Source organism: Colius striatus, chromosome 4, assembly GCF_028858725.1.
Source record: "Colius striatus isolate bColStr4 chromosome 4, bColStr4.1.hap1, whole genome shotgun sequence".
In the NCBI taxonomy this organism is placed as follows: domain Eukaryota; kingdom Metazoa; phylum Chordata; class Aves; order Coliiformes; family Coliidae; genus Colius; species Colius striatus.
The window spans coordinates 34,242,115-34,258,396 of NC_084762.1; the positions used below are offsets into that span (position 1 = coordinate 34,242,115).

The 16,282-nt window shown below is 39.5% G+C and overlaps 1 protein-coding gene across 7 annotated transcripts in view; it reads right to left on the minus strand.

The window, feature by feature from the left end:
- Window positions 1-16,282, minus strand: part of CARMIL1 (capping protein regulator and myosin 1 linker 1) — a 212,858-nt gene that overhangs the window by 194,507 nt on the left and 2,069 nt on the right. For all 7 annotated transcript variants that reach the window (XM_061995599.1, XM_061995601.1, XM_061995598.1 and 4 more), the window contains exon 2: window positions 13,523-13,620. In XM_061995599.1, the coding sequence (XP_061851583.1) occupies window positions 13,523-13,620 (98 nt within the window). The remainder of the gene's footprint in view (window positions 1-13,522; window positions 13,621-16,282) is intronic.

Genomic DNA, 16,282 nt, shown 5'->3' on the forward strand with positions numbered 1-16,282 from the left:
GGTAGAGATATCAGGAGCAGTGAGCTGAGCCTGGGAAGAAAGGAGGGATGGGGGAGGGAGACCTTAAAGTGCTGGTTGTAATTTTCTCATCATTCTAATCAGTGCTTTTTGTTCTGTTCTGTTTCTTGTAGATAGTAGAATAAACCTTCCTTACTTTCCTTTCTAAGTTGAGTACTGGAGTCTGTTTTGCCCAGAACTGTAATTGGCAGTGAGCCCTCCCTGCCCTTGTCTCAATCCACAATAACCTTGGCTATCTTTTTTCCTAAGGAGAGTGGGGGTGGATGGGGATTTGCTGACTGGACAAAACCACGACAGTAGACACAGTTCAACATAAGTGAACAGATGGGTTATTCAGAAAACCTAAAAATGTAAAAGATTGGTGTTCAATGGATTTCCAAGACCCAAGTTTGAATGACATGACAAGATAAATTCCACATGACTACATTTGTTTGTTCTCTTAGACAATGCCGTTAGATTATCCAAAGGTCTCTCTGCCCCACATATCTATGAACATAAAGTCAAGTACCAGACTTACTTGGTGTCCTTCAAGATACTAGGTGTTAAGAACCACAGCATACCAAACAACTCAGATTCCCAAAGATGCATCTGGACCTTACATGTTTAAGGATATTCTCAGCATGTTTTATTTTATTAATACCTTAATTCAGAGAAATGGATCTCAAGGCTAAACACACAGCTTGAAACAGTTTTAGGGGGGACAGGAGCAATACCCATGCACTGTGGTAAATCTCTCATGTATTTTAAAACACTTCTGCAATCCTCCGACAATTTGCTATGTGTATCACAAGGGTACTCCTACAGAAATAAGACCTATACAATTTGTGTTACTACAACAACATTTCTTTCAAAGCTAACTGCAATGGTGTAAATAAATAAGTGTATGAAACTAACACCTACTACCAAAGGATCTCAAATTACTTTACCAAGAACTAAAGCCCAGTGAGACTGATGCAGTATTCATAACCAGTTGCTTTGCCTGGTCCATAGAAAATACACTTCAAGAGAAGACAAAAATACAAGAACAGCTAAGGCAGCTTGCTTAATTCCTGCCAGGCTTCTGACTGGGAGTCTCTTGTCTCTGCCAGCTCTTTCTCTTTATGTTCCAGGAAAAGCTGCTATTACCACTTCAGAAACAGTGACACAGGGAGGTGGAGAAAGTTATTCTTTTTGCCAGTTCTGTCAAGTTGTATATTGCCTTTTGCATAAGCTGAGGATTTTCAGAAATATTACCAATAAAACTGAAAAATTAGCAGATGAAGATGACTTAGGAAAACATTTCTTAGGCTGACCTCTCAGAGTGTGTACAGTAAAATGGCTGGTGAGATCAAGCATTTGATATACTGAAAGAAGCCCTACAGCTTGTGAATCCCTTCCTCCTCCCATCATGTTCTGAAGTCAAGCAATACCATGCAGATTCGTGCATCTGGCAAGAGAGATGTCTAGCATTAGAGCATGAATTGTGCAAGCAAAGACACCTTCTCCTCCAGTGCAATCCAGCCTCTTCCAGCTCCCAGAGGCTATTCTATGCGAACACAGTTACACAAAGAACAGCCACACTATGAATTTGCAATGCACAGGCTACTCCATAGAAAAGCTTTCTTTGCAGTATATCAAGGTACAAGCATGGCAACAATCCTCCTCGTATTAGATCTAAGCTACCCTGACACTACTCTGCATTTACTCAAAGGCAGAGAGCATTAGCGCTAGGCAGCTCTGGCACCTGACCAGGCAGTAACTGGGAAAGCAGAGGAAAGGAAGTCCCTAGTGCTCTGTGTCAAGCACAGTTCACTAACCCCTTCTCCTCAAGTTAATGCTGCTCCTGGCTGAAAGGAGAGGCACTATGCACTATCCGCATCTGTGACAGCAGTGGAAGACCAGAACAGTTACAGAAGTGAAAGGGGAGGCCAAAAGGCTGATTTGCCAATGTTTCCTTCAATTATGCATACATCTTTAAAGCCACTCTTGATTTCAAACAATTGTCAGCAATATTTTCTTTATGGGGAGAGTAAACAGACTCTTCAAATAGGAAAAACCACATAATGAATATTCTAAAATAAACAATGGAAGATAAAAATAGAAAAATAAAACACCCCAAAAAAGGAAAAAAATAAAATAGAAGAATAATGTGTTTTGGGCGGACTTAACCACTTGGGCTGAACAAAGACCTACTAAAATTCCATTAGGGCTACATTGTGATAAATTAGCTCTGTACAAAAACCCATAGGATTTTAATTTCACACCATTTCATGCACATACAAACAATAGCAGATCCTTTTAATAGCATTACAGGAAGTACTTTAAAGGGATAGCATTACATTGGAAATATCATATGAAACTAACACATCTCTAGATTTTGTATTTTTCACTAAATGTTTTCAAAATATTTAACAGGGAAAAATGTATTTCCAAGGCTTACAATAACCATTTCCTAAGTTTAAGAAATCTTTGCCAGCTGACAAAGATCTTACTTTTACAATGAGAGGGCAAAGAGGCAAAGTGTTTTCAGTGTCAGTATTAATCCTGCAACAATCATAGAATCATGGAATGGCAGGGGTTGGAAAGAACTTTTACAGATCATCTAGTCCAACCCCCCCTGCTGAAGCAGGTTCACCTAGATCAGGTAGCAAACAACCTGAAATCTTTCTAATTTGAACATGCAACTTTGAAGAGTTGAGATCTGCATCTCTTACTATTTTTGGTATCATTCAGTACGGGCAAAAAAATAGCAATAATTTACAACAGAAAACAAAACATATGCCTCTGCTGTATTAGGCCACTCCTGCAGACTTTTCTTGACTTTTGGCTAAAGAGCACATGTTCTTCTCCAGACAGCTGGCTTTTCCAAACTTCAGCTGGCATAACTGCATAGAAGCCTAAGAGAGCATTTAACTTCACCTGCTGCTTGCCTACATGGTGTTGCTAAGTAAGTAAACAGTAGAAAGGTGGCTTTGAAATCATATGTGAAGGAAATAGTATAGATTATGTAAGATATAGTTAAATTAATTAGCAAAGTCAAATCTCTTATAAAATGTCTTCCCAAAGCAAAGAGAAAACTATAAAAATTGAGTAACACATTGTATTCACAGACAAAACCCTTTTAATGCTATTTCACAATCTTTTAGACTTCTCTGGCACTACTCACAGCAGATTGCATTTAAATTGTCATGTTATATACTATAGTCCTTGTTTTGTTTTTACCTTTTCTCTTTTTCTCATCCCAACAGCTCATCTATCTAGAGAGACAGAGAGAGCAATGCAAGTTAGCTTCCCTTCAGGACAAGCATAATTTGCACAGTTGAGATACTAGTTGGTTGAGATGTTGGGCTTGGTTTTGGGTTTTGCTTTTAACCAAAGAATACTACTTTTAGAAAAGTGGAAAGAACCTAAGTCACATTATGTGAATAGGTCTGTAATATTCAGTATGAAGCAAAGTGCTTTCATGACACAAACAACATCAATCCAGCATAGATTTTGATGAAAACAGAAAACAAAGATGCAGAGAACTTGGCTAGCAGGACCAGGTAAAACTGTACACAGAGTGAGTTTCTGGCAACTATCAATATTTCTTAGCATTGCAGCATTATGTTTTGTCCATTATCCCTGTATTTATTAGATAGTGAGGTCTCTGGAGTTTCTTGCATTATCTCTGTAAGGAAAGGAACAGGAGAGAAAGAGAATAGGCTGCTGGGAAAATTGGGACACTAGTGTGAGAAGGGGTAGATTGATAAAGCAAACCTAAATCCTAATCTACAGACAGGAAAGTTTGCAGGGACTTGCTGAAGCAGAGAAGGAGGAAAGACCAAGCTAGTAAAGGATTTGGAGCACATCTCATATGAGGAACGGCTGAGGTATCTGAAGCTGTTTAGCCTGGAGAAAAGAAGGCTCAGGGGAGATCTTCTCGCTCTCTACAACTACCTGAAAGGAAACTGTAGTGAGGTAGGGGTTGGTCTGTTCTCCCTGGTAATAAGCAACAGAACAAGAGGAAACAGCCACAAATTGCACAAGGGGAGGTTCAGGCTGGATATGAGGAGGAATTTCTTTACTGAAAAGGTTGTCAGGCATTGGAACGGACTGCCCAAGGAGGTGGTGGAGTCACCATCCCTGGAGGGGTTCAAAAGTTTACTGGCAATATTGTAAACACTAGAAGAGAAGATTGTCAGCTGAAGTTGTCTGCACTAAAAATCCAAACCTCTGTATTGATCTGTCTTCACTTCTCACCTAAGGCTTCTTGAGTTTTGCACAGCAGTAGAAACTCTCATGCAGGGCTGTAACAGCGTATCACTCTTAAGCACCAGGCTCAAGTATTTGCTAAGAAATAAGCCTCTGAAAGGCTTCCCCCTTATCATTAGTTTTGTATGTATAGTTTAGGTCTTGCTAATGTTCTTCAAGGCAAAAAAGGAGAAGGCCTTTTATTCAAAGGTCAACCCTGAATAAACAGCAGTGCACAGCCTCCCAGTGCAGATCAAGGCCAACAGTTATTCACTCCTCCACAGCAGCTATATCACCTTCTTGTTTTCCTCCCAGGCCTCAAGAATAAATAGATGTCTGTAACTTAGCTCAAATCATCAAATTTTCATGAAGTTCTAGAAAGCAGTGCTTTGTTAAAGTTTTAGGTACATGGGGAGGATTGCTGTTCAATTGGAGAACTGAAGATGATCATGTTCAAAGAAAGAGACATGTACCTGGAGTGCTTATTCCATTAAGACATGCCTCCAGCAAGTATCTTTCAAGCATTCGGGAACACCAACTAGAAATGACTTGGTCTGAATGACTCAGCCTCCTAAGCCCTGGTTATTAAGAATGCTTCCAGACATCACAACCACACCATTGCCCACCTCAGCGGCAGCATGCTGCTAACCACTGCTTTAACTGCAGAGAGGGAAAGAATTTCAATCTACTTATCAACCTATCTAAAAAGCACAGAAACAAACACTACTTTAAAAAACAGTGCAGAACAGAAATAATAGGAAAAAATAGACCCAACCTCTTCTGTTCTGTTTTCCATCCCCATATACGCACTTTCTGAAGCCCATCCTACTCTTCACAGGCCTTCTACTGTACACAAGGATACAAATGCCACTTGTTAGCCAAGGGAATAAGCTACACAATGTCCAACACCCACAAGCTCTGCTCACAAGTCTCTGTGGGGTTATTTTTTGTTTTGGTTTGTTTTTTTTTAAATAAAGGTCACTTTGCAAGGAAGATTCAGGAACGTAACCTGTTGAAGTAAGAACTGCTTCTATCTTCCTTCTGCTTTCTATGCTGCAGATGCCTTTGGATCAGCCTTGCAGGACACGTAGACTCTTTTAATTTGTGTTTGTTTAGGAACAAGTGCCATCAGAATTCATTTGCAAAGCCCCCAGAAGAGTGATAGTAGTATAAGAATGGACAAATACTGTTTAGGTGAGGGGTGAAGCCTTCCTCTTTGCTAAAACCCCACCTGTCCTTTGGTCTGCCAGAAACCTCTGCCCTGGTCCTCATGTGACCAGGCAACAACCTGTTCTTTCCTCTGCTCACCACCAGCAATTCAATGATTTCTAACTTTCTAACCAGCTGAAACTTGTTTCCATCTGCTAACTATAAAATTGCATGTCACAGCTGTTTAGACTTTATTCTGCAACTCCAACTCCCCAAGCTAAGGTGGCTCTTCCCTCATCCAGCAGGCCAATTTATTTGATTAGGTCTGTTTAAGCAATGTTGGATTATCAGACTCTGATCCTTATAACTAACTTTTCACCCTAACTTTATCATAAGATTTGTCACCTTAAATGATCAAATTAGGGAAGCTAAAGATATCATTCCTGAGTTGCCATAGAGTTTCAGAAACAGGGAAAGATTAGACAGGAACAAGGGCAGAAATCAGCCTGGGGACTGTGGTAGCAGTACAAAGCACAGTTAGCAGCAGTAATATTTACAGAATAATTTTAAATACCGGGCCTGTAATTACTTTACACAAAATTAAATTACCACCACTGTTAGAAAAAAAAAATAAGCCTAATTGTAGGTGATCCAAAGTAAGTATTTTAATAATCAGCCAAGTGACATTCACCAATTTTCCACCACAAACACGGTTGAAGAAAGGGGCACTGAGCAAGGAGAAGAACTTTTCACAGTGTGCTGCACTAACTTTTCCACTAGCAGCCCTTCTGGCCTTTCTCAAGCTTACTGTGTCCTCTTCCATACTCCCCGACCCTAACCCCTTTCCCTGCATGGGATGTCTTTTCTTAGAATAAGTATCTTTAGGTAGACAAAACAAGCTATAAGAGGAAAAAAAAAATTATATTTAAAAAAATACAGCCAAGAATTTTAAATTTACATTGGTGAACCAAGTAATGCATATTCTGTTGTCTTCTAAGCCTCGACTTTCATGCAAAAAAACCCAAAAAAAACCATCAGCAGAGAAGAGTGACTGAGACAAGAAGTTGACCCTAATGCTCATTTTCTACTTTTCACTTCCAGCTTTTGAGAAATGAGATGTAATAGTCTTCTATGACTTTTATGCACAGATTTCAATGGAAATCCCTGCTTAGGAAGGCTCCATTTCACAAATAGTAGTGGCAAGGAGTCAGGCCCTCTAGAAACAAAAGTACATTAGCAAACTACTTTGGTACATTATATATTTATCAAGAGAAGTAGAAAGAGTGTGATAGTTTCTTTTTTTTTTTTTTTTAAACAAAGGGTTGAAATTGAGTTATAAAACATTGACTGAAGAAAAGCACCTATGAACAATTCAGAACCATAGCAGATTCCTGCCTCCCACTACTACTTTTTTCTTGATAGCTGTTAGAGCTGTGAACAGAAAAACCAGAAGCTGCAAAGAGTGAGATGATGTTTACGCTTCCTCCTTCCAGAACCCAGATAAGGATATATACACCCGCAGGTGGGTGCATATATGAAAAGTAAGCAAGAGAGAAAAAAGGCAGGTACTTTCAGGGCACTGAAGGAGAAGTTGTCTTTTCTTACCTTTCCCTACATGTACTCAATGCCCAAAACTAAAGAAAGGGAGACCAAGCAAGCTGATCTTCTGATGTAATAGTTAAACTATCCTACCAAAGCACACAAAGAATACACTACACCCTCAAGGTACAAGAAATCTTCTATGTCTCAACCAAGTTTCAAATAAAACAGACAACTCTGGGCAGAGCTGCACTCGAAAGGACACAAATGTGCCAAGACTGTAGAAAACATACATTTTGCCTGTGTAGCCAGAGAAAAAAGACTGTTTCTGTTTGGTCAAAGGCCAACTTAATTAAGCAAGAAGATGAGATCTTACCCCTAATGCTGACAAACCTGAGGGAAAGGAGCCTCAGAGTTTATTTGCCTTATAATAATAAGAGGTGTGTCAACACTGATTTGAACACAAGATAAAGTTCTGTCTGCAATTGATGCTTTGAATTTGGAGAATAAGGAAGGGGAAGAGGAAAAGAAAATCTGGAATTAGGAATTGGAAGGGAAAACTGAGGAAAGAAAAGTAATTCTCAGCCCTGTCAATCCAAATCAGAGAGAAACTTTCCATCGATCAATTCCATTGATAGTCAGTTTCCCCTGCTAGAAGTGGAAATATCTCAACAATGAGGATTTCAGCATTTGTATACACTACCACACCATCAGAATGCTAAGTTTGTAAATCTTCCCACTGGTTAAAAGCAACCGTATAGATTAGTGTATCATGTAAACATAGATTTCAGTAGAACTTGCACATAAATAACCTGAGGTTTTTGAACAGTTCCTATTTTGAGACTATATACAACTGCATGACTGGATGAATATATTCTCTTTCCAGGAGCACTCTTATTATTTCAGTTTTCTGCAGCAATTTTATTGGCCACAGTTCAATTGTTTTCTAAGAGCCATCCTGTAGATGTATTAAAATATATTTTCACAGAAGTATTTTTGATTTACCTCACTTCATTTAGATTTCCTGCCACGAGAGATGTACCAACACCTACTCCCTTTCATCTTCATAAATACACACTTAAGATATATGTCATAATACTCAAAGTCCTGGACAGGAAAGAGGAAACACCATTACTTTAAAAGAATGTCCATATTTAACATCATTATCACATACCAGCTGTCATGATAAAATGTGTGCAATCTCACACTTTTTATGTAAAACTAGCCTTGGACAACCTTGTGAGCTTCATGCTCTTAGTGATTTGATACAAGTGCACATTTTTTAAGGTAAGGCATTTGCACTTAGAGAAATTCATCTCCATTTGAACAGTATATCATGGATGAATATTTCCAAGACAAAAGATGAGCAATGGAAAGCAAGTGCCAGAACTTTTAATCCTAAAATAGTTTTGGCTGTGCAAAGTATTACTGTCTCCACCTGGAGCCTGACACTTCTATAGCTGAACAAGGACAGTAGCTCGTACAAGCATTTCTCAGCTGCTTCAGTACAGTCAGACAGGTTGTTCAGGAGTATTCAGAAGCCAGACAGATGGTACAAGATGGCCATAACTGCTCCTTTAAAAGTAAATATGGAGAGATATTTTTTTAAATAGAATTTCAGTCCTTACAAGTGAGTCTTTAGAAGCAGAATATGAAATCTCAGACCATGTGCACAGAACAAATGTAACAGGAGTCAACTAAAAACTTTGCTTTAAAAGCCTATGGAAACATATGTCTCAAAGAAAGTGACAAGGACATACAAATCACTCACAGTAAATCCATATTGGGCAGACAGTACATTTTTAAGGAGAGCTACCTGCTAAAGCAACTGTCCCAGTTCCAGAAGTAGCACTGTGATATTTTAACAAAGAGAATGTAAATGACCTGGGGCAGCAGCATAACAGAGATCTCTCAATGGGACCTAATGAAACATGTTGGTCCTCCCTATTATACATAATACTATTCTATGGCCTTAAGGTTAGGAAAACATAAAATAAACAAATAAGCTAACACCTAAAACAAACAAACAAAAAAACAGAACAACAAAGGAAGAAACCTCAGGCCAGCCATATAGACAGCACGGTCATCTGCAGTATTTTCTCGTCTTTAATATCTAAAATAATATTATTTTGGAAAGGAAAACTAAACTCAAAGGCAACTAGACTAGGAGTATTCTCTTTTTTAACAGCAAAGAAACAAAAAATAAGAGGAATCCTGAATTCTGGATTGTCATTAACTGCTCCTGAAAACATTAGTAGTTGGTAAGGAGTTGCCTTTATCTTACAATTTCAACTTTTCAATGATTGCTGCTAATTATAATAAATGTAACAGGAAGAAACTGAAATAAGAAATATTAATCAAAATGCTTTACATACATCTTGGCTATTTTGAGGAAAAAAAAACCAACACAGTACTACAAACACCAAAACTATGTAGCCCTGCTTCCTATCTGTGTTTATCATTGAGGCCTCTGGGTTATAAAAATAGACAAAACACTGAAATCTTTCTCACTAACAGGGCATCCTGCCTGATCCTGGCACCAAAAGGTAGGGCCCTTGAGAGAGGGAGTAGATGTAAATTTTCTCTTCTTCTGAATGCCTTCCTGCCCCCCACCAACTCTATTGCCATTACAACCAAGACCTCTAAATACTCATCAGCTGAAGGTGAAACTAGAATGAAGGTCAGAAGTTGACAGTGTGAGGAAGAACACAGCAGACACTCGGAGTGATGCCCTGAACCTTGTCCATATAAAGAGATTAGGTTTAAACAAAACAATCCCACAAAACCAAAGCAATCCTTGAACAATTACAAAATAATGATGTCTTTATCTATTTTCACCCAATAAGACTACTGTTGAAAGAACTGTATTGAAGCCAAATGCAGTGGGTTCTGTTCCTGCAGTAGCAGTCTGCCTCTGGCCATGGGGACCCAGCTAGGGCAGCCTGCCCAAGGGTTCTAAAGGACATGGTGCAGGTATGTGACCCAAAAAGCTGGGAGAAGCCTTGACCAGAACTCTCCCCATATTGCTCCAGAGCTCCAGCACTCAGCCCTTGCCTGAACAATGCCACAGATATGCTTGCACCCAACCATCTTCCTGGCTGAGCCTGCCCAATCAACCTGACTATCTGGCTTGTCCTCATGTCTCCCTGGGTGCCATAGCACTGCTGGCCATTACCAGAGCACAGCTGCCCCAGCCAGCACCCCCAGTCTTGCTGCCTGCCTTGCTGCAGCAAGGTGCATCAGGGAGCCCACAATCCCCATTCCTCTTGAGCTGTGAAGCAGCTCCTCCTTGGCAGTTTGGTTTCCTCACCCTCCCTAATAGTAGCTTTGCCCTGCTACAGTATCAAAATGACTTGTATAGGGCTGGAATTTGTCCCTAATTCCTTGAGGACTGATCCTCTGCCTGTTCAAGCTAGTTATTGCCTTTTCAGGGTCGAATATCAGTTTGCTGCCTGCACATCTGAGATCTGGTACCAGCAGACCAGAGGCAGTTAAGCAGCTCTCCATGATCCCTGGTTTGCATCATTATGACTAATTGAAAAACTAAATAACTGCAGATTCAGATTACTGAAGCAGCAAGATCACTGTGCAGACTGGAAAAATACAAATCTGTTTTACATCAAAACTCCTAGTCATAATTTCCAAACTCTGGTGCTTGAAGCTGATATCCTAAAGCACCTTAAGGCAAGCATGGATTTTACCAGTTTAACATTGGTATCTTATTTCAAGCAACACCAGGGGTTTTGTGCTGTTTTTCCCTTTGCCTTAGATTCTAATTTCCATCTTAATTATCAGAGGAATTTCCTATAGCAGAGTGACTTAAGTAGATGGTTATATCCATATTCTAGTACTCTGAACCTTAAATACACCATGAACAAAAAGACTATAAGTCAAATGTTTTTGTAGTTACCTGCCAAGTCCAGTCATTTTTAAACAATCTCCCTTTCTCAAAGTGTCACTGATTTTGCTGAATTTTCCTAGGAAGGAAGGGTGAGAGATCATTTAATTAAAACACAGATTTGGGTGCCAGGGCTCAGTGCCAATCTTTGCAATCAACCTCCTCTAAAACCTTGAGCACATTCCACCATGGCTCTGGGGTTAGCTAGACTGAGAGCAACTGCTATTTTCTCAAGTGCTGGACCCAATGAATTCTAACTAATTTGCTTGTAAACACTCAACTATTAATAAAATTTAAACCAAAGTCTCAAAACAATTCATTGCCACATGTGCGTTCAAGAAACCATGCTTAGAAGATTAACATTTCAAAACTAAGCTCTCAGGAATTGAGGAGTGCTGGCATGAAGGTTGCCCACGCAATCACATTTGAGCCCTTCAGTGCATGCACTTGAGGATATAGTCTTTAATTACTGAATTGCTCTTGCTGCCAACACTTCCTTCAGCATTCAGGCTGACATCCTCACCCAAGGCAGAGCGATTCAGTACTCTATTTTACCTGCTCCGGTCAGAATGTGTCCATACGCATTATTTACTGAATATAGTTAAGTCCCAGCTTACAGCATGAACATTATTCATTTTGTTGTCAGTTTCTCTGTGGTGTTGAGTATGAAGCACCTGCATACTTCTGAAACAAGGTTACTTGGTTTCAGCGTGGCTATTTTGAAGAGGGGGCGGGGTTATATCTCCTCTACCTCCCAGTGAAGAGGCAAGACTGTGTAGACACAGGAAGACCAAAAGGTCTCCACAAACTTGAGTTACCCAATTTAAGGTATTGCTGGTGGTGGGTTTTTTCAGACCACTCTGCATTTCAGAGAACTCTACATCCTCAAAAGGAACCACAGTTTCCACTGGCCTCTGCTACAGCAAATAACACTCAGTGTTTCTGGGAAAAGATTCCATGTAAAGATACACATATGCAGTTAGAGAAACATTGCAAAACATAAAGTGGCAGAAGAAAAAGCAAAATCCAACCCCAGCAGTCAACAGTCAATTTATCTGATTCATGACAGATATCATGATATCAATATATAATCACAAAAACATTCTCTTTTCTTTGCAATATAAATCCCCTGCATTATTCTATCAAGGAAAAAATGGTTCTACCAGACAAAATTCCCTTCAGCAATTTGTACCTTGGAAGATTTGTCCTGTGCACGGAAGATGATATGGACACAACATGAGAAGCGTTCACTGACTTGTGAACCCCTTAAAACAATTTCTCTCCCTTTCAGTACCTCCTCAGTCATAAAAGGTTAAAGTCACCCATCTGAGAGCGTAGGAGATTAAAGAAAGGAAAAACATTTGAGTCATCACATTTAGACATTTTACTGCCAAGTAGTACATCCCTTAGGAACTTCACTGACAACTCAAAGTTTGACATTCTCTTGGTCTCATCAAATCAGAACAGTATTTCAGTAGTTCCACCAGATATTTCACTATTTCTACAATATATTTCACTGTCAATAACAGTAATGATTCTATATAAGTCAAAAATGTGATTAAGTGACATTGTCAGTCTTCCCTATAAACATAGCTTTCAAATAAACAAACAATCAATCAACACTCACACATCAACCTATTACCAGTACAGAAACTGTAAACCTACATAAAACGTGGCAAGATACTACTCAGAAAATATTTCAGATTCTTTAAGTAGCTGTTTTTGCTGTAAAGAACACCATTATCTACAATCTTACTGCCCAGGGATATGCAACGTGTACTTTGTGAAGATAATTCAGAACTGATTAACAAGTTGCAGCTTTTAAAGACAAAAAGAGATCTGCATGGGAAATGTACCTAAAATCTGTAAAAATAGTTTTGTCCATTAATCTTTCAAATATGTAGTGGCATTTTTACAGACACAAAACACCAAATCTCAAATATCTTGTGAAATATTACCATATTACTATACTTATTTGTGTTTATTACTCTAGTTCTCCCAGTAGTGTGGTATCACAAGAATGAAGACATAAAGTTCCATCTCTTGAATCTAAGTATTCAAGATAGTATGAAAGCATACAAGCTCATCGCCACAGCTTCTTCTTATCAAGAGAGGTCAGAAAAAATATTCATGAGAAAACAGGAAAACATACTTAAAGGAGATTAGTTTAACATTTTCCTCCACTACACTTTTAGGAATAGCAATTGAGGACCACATATTAAGCATTTCTTTTAAAATGCATATGCATAACTTAATAGAGAATATTTAAACATACAAATAGTCATATGAGTTCAAAAAGCACAATACTTCTACAGTTACCCTTCACTGTATAACAGCTTCAAAAGATTCTCAAAGGTAAATAATTCTACGTGCTTCATTTTGTATTCCTTTTCCACTCAAAATTCCTGTGCATGTAATGGGAAATCTAACCAGCAAAAGCAGCAAATTATTACAGAACATATTCTAATGAGAGTACAACACAATACCCTAAACTCTGAAGAATAACTCAGTAAACATGTGCATACATGTTCATGCCTGCACATCAACTTGCTGTGCAAGCTAGCAAGAAAGTAGGAAAATAAGTGGTATGTGTATCTTACGGCACACACAAAGTTCAAGGAATCTTTCTGAAGGAGAATTAATGCCACTGAAAATACACTGTCTTTTCCTTCACATATATAATCAGAATCTTTTTATCATACTTACCAATATTTTGTTATCCACTTTATCTCCCTTGGTTTCCAGCTTTACTTTCTTCTTGACTGAAATTTTAATTTTCCTCCCAATAACATCCCTGACACTTTCTGAAATAAAAGAAACAATTAAATACCTTTAGTGTCAACATGAAAAGGAAACAGACACTACTGTCAAATTTTCAGGGAGACTCAAAGCTATGTTGTTCAACTGCTCACACTGATGGAATTCTCATGCACATGTACCAGTACTAAACACAACCTAACAAAAGTACAACTTCTGTAAGTTAATCATCTACACAGTAATTTATGTCTGCTACAATAGGACTGTTGATTTCATATGCCAGAATTCTAAATATAATTTGATCTTTCTTTCCAGCATTACTTACACACCAAAAGTACTCAAGACAAGCTCTTGCACTGCTCAGCTCTGTTCTAGGAAAAGATAACAAATTCCTCACTTGCTATCCTTTAAACCCGAAAAGTTTACTAGAGCAAATCAGCTTCTTGCATTGTAAAAAATTTAGCTACATGTTGTTAATATCAGAGAGACCAAATAGGTCAGATAGCAGAAAAGCAAGTGTTTGCACATTTTGTCCTCTACATATTTAGGTTGCAAAACAAACCAAGTAGACTTCTAGATATGAACAGCTGACAGCTCTGCAGAGGATGCTAAGGAAGTCAACATTGGTCCTAGTCCAGCTCCCAATGACAATGTAACCACCTTGCAGTGCCAACACAAAAGTTACTTTGATTGCCATACTGTTGCAACATGTATATGCATGTACAGTTACACATGGTCTCTGCCAAGTGACAAATGAAGCAGCCTTTCCCCTAAATATTTGCATCCTGGCCTGGAGGGAAGGTATACACAGGGACCCATATCAGAAAGCTTATACAATGACTGACACTGATGTAAATGGGAGACAAACTGAATTCATCTAGAAGAGCCAGTTTGGCACCTTCCTTAAGTTTCACTCTCCAGCCCTCTCAGAAAAGGAATAAGAAAGAAATCTTTTAAACACATTAACCTATTTCCAGCATTACAACTAGCGAAAGGCAAGCCTCCACCTTCCGCAGACACACACACACTTTACACTCATGCAGACTGAAGTTTAAAGGCTAAAATTGAAGATAATGGGCTCTTCCTGAGGCTTTTAATTATAGTGCTCTGTACAACACTTTTCTGCACAACTTTCATCCGGTAGTCAGAATGCCTTAGTGCAAACAACACACCATTTATTAAGCCTGGATGTTTAGCCCAGGCCCCAGCATTCTGCCTGCAGGGCAGGAGGGTGTGCAAGTCAGAAACTCGCCTGGTTGGAGCGACTCTCCACCAGAAAGAGCTCTTTCTGCAGAATCGGCATGTTTTCCCCAGGAATTTTAATTTTCCTATCAGGAAACAAAAGCTCCTCGGTAGCAGCGGCTTGCCTGCCCCAAGCCGCGACAGCCCCGTGGCAGTCAGCCAGCGCGGCTGGCTCCCTGGGCAACCACTTGGTCGGGAGCCAGACTGCAAGTTCCCCGAGCAGCCAGGTAAGCAAAGCCCGGGGGGAAAGTCCAGTTTGATGTGAACTGTTTTCCGGAGGCTTCCCCTCCCATGACTAATGCCTAAATCTGGTCTTTCTGTTCCTGCTTGGGGATCTAGAAGCAAGTTGACCCCACAGGGTTTTTTTTTTCATGAAGTCCTATCTCCTTGCAGAAGGAAAGGTATTACTGTGGCATCTCCTACTTTACCTCCACCCACAGCCTCTGTCTGTCAGTTTCTGCTCTCCCAAAAATAGCACCAAGTGCCTGCACCTAGGCAAGGGATTTTGTTCTGATATGTCTGCATGAGGAAACCCACTTCCCTTAACCATCCCACATGGCAGTAGTGTGCAAACTCTCATCTCCAGCCCTCTTACTTTAGTAAGACATAGGGAGAGAAAGGGCCCGGGACCCAAGACTGCAAAGTGTCAGGATGTCAGCTCCCTCCATGGCTTTATCTGCCAGAAAAGGCTAGAAATGCTTTCTCAAAGAGTTAATAAGTAGATTTCATAGATAATCCCTATGTGACTGAGGACACTTCCTTACATTTTGGGTGGCAAGTGGACTTGCAAAGTGATTTTTCAGGCTCAGAGGTGGAAACATAACATTAAGGCTCATCTTTCAAAGTGCTCATCCATTTCTAATGCTGGAGACTTCAGCAATCCACACCTCAGAAGAGCAGATACAGGTAAGCCAATAGTAAAAGAAGGTTTTTTTGAAGACTATTGACCTATGAGACCTAACAAAGGTCACATGGGAAGTGAGTAACAGAACAAAAACTACAGCTCAAATGCTCCTACCCCCAGTTTAATCTCCATACTTCAGTCACTAAGTATTTAGCCACATTATTTCATCCTCTTCTCAAAACATAGGGTTACTACCAAAACAACAATTCAAAATGTTAAAATTTAACATGTAGGCAACAAAATACTGCTAGAAAATAACCCAATCTATATGAACAGATCTACATGCCACAGAAGAGCCCTTGACAAAGCAAGTTTGGGGACTGTAAGGAACTGGGACTGGGAAGTAATTCTTTAAATATTCAAAAGCCTCTAGAGGAGTGGATGTGTGAGGATGCTCACTTTTAGTCTTCCCCATAATATGCACCACATCTCACCTACGACACCAGAGTATAGGGCAGATCACAGCAAGTATTAGCATCTCAAATATGTCTGGCTGTTTTAAAAATGAAAAAGCTCCTAGTTTTGACCATAGCTACTCTCAGCATTCTTCCCAGATCATCATT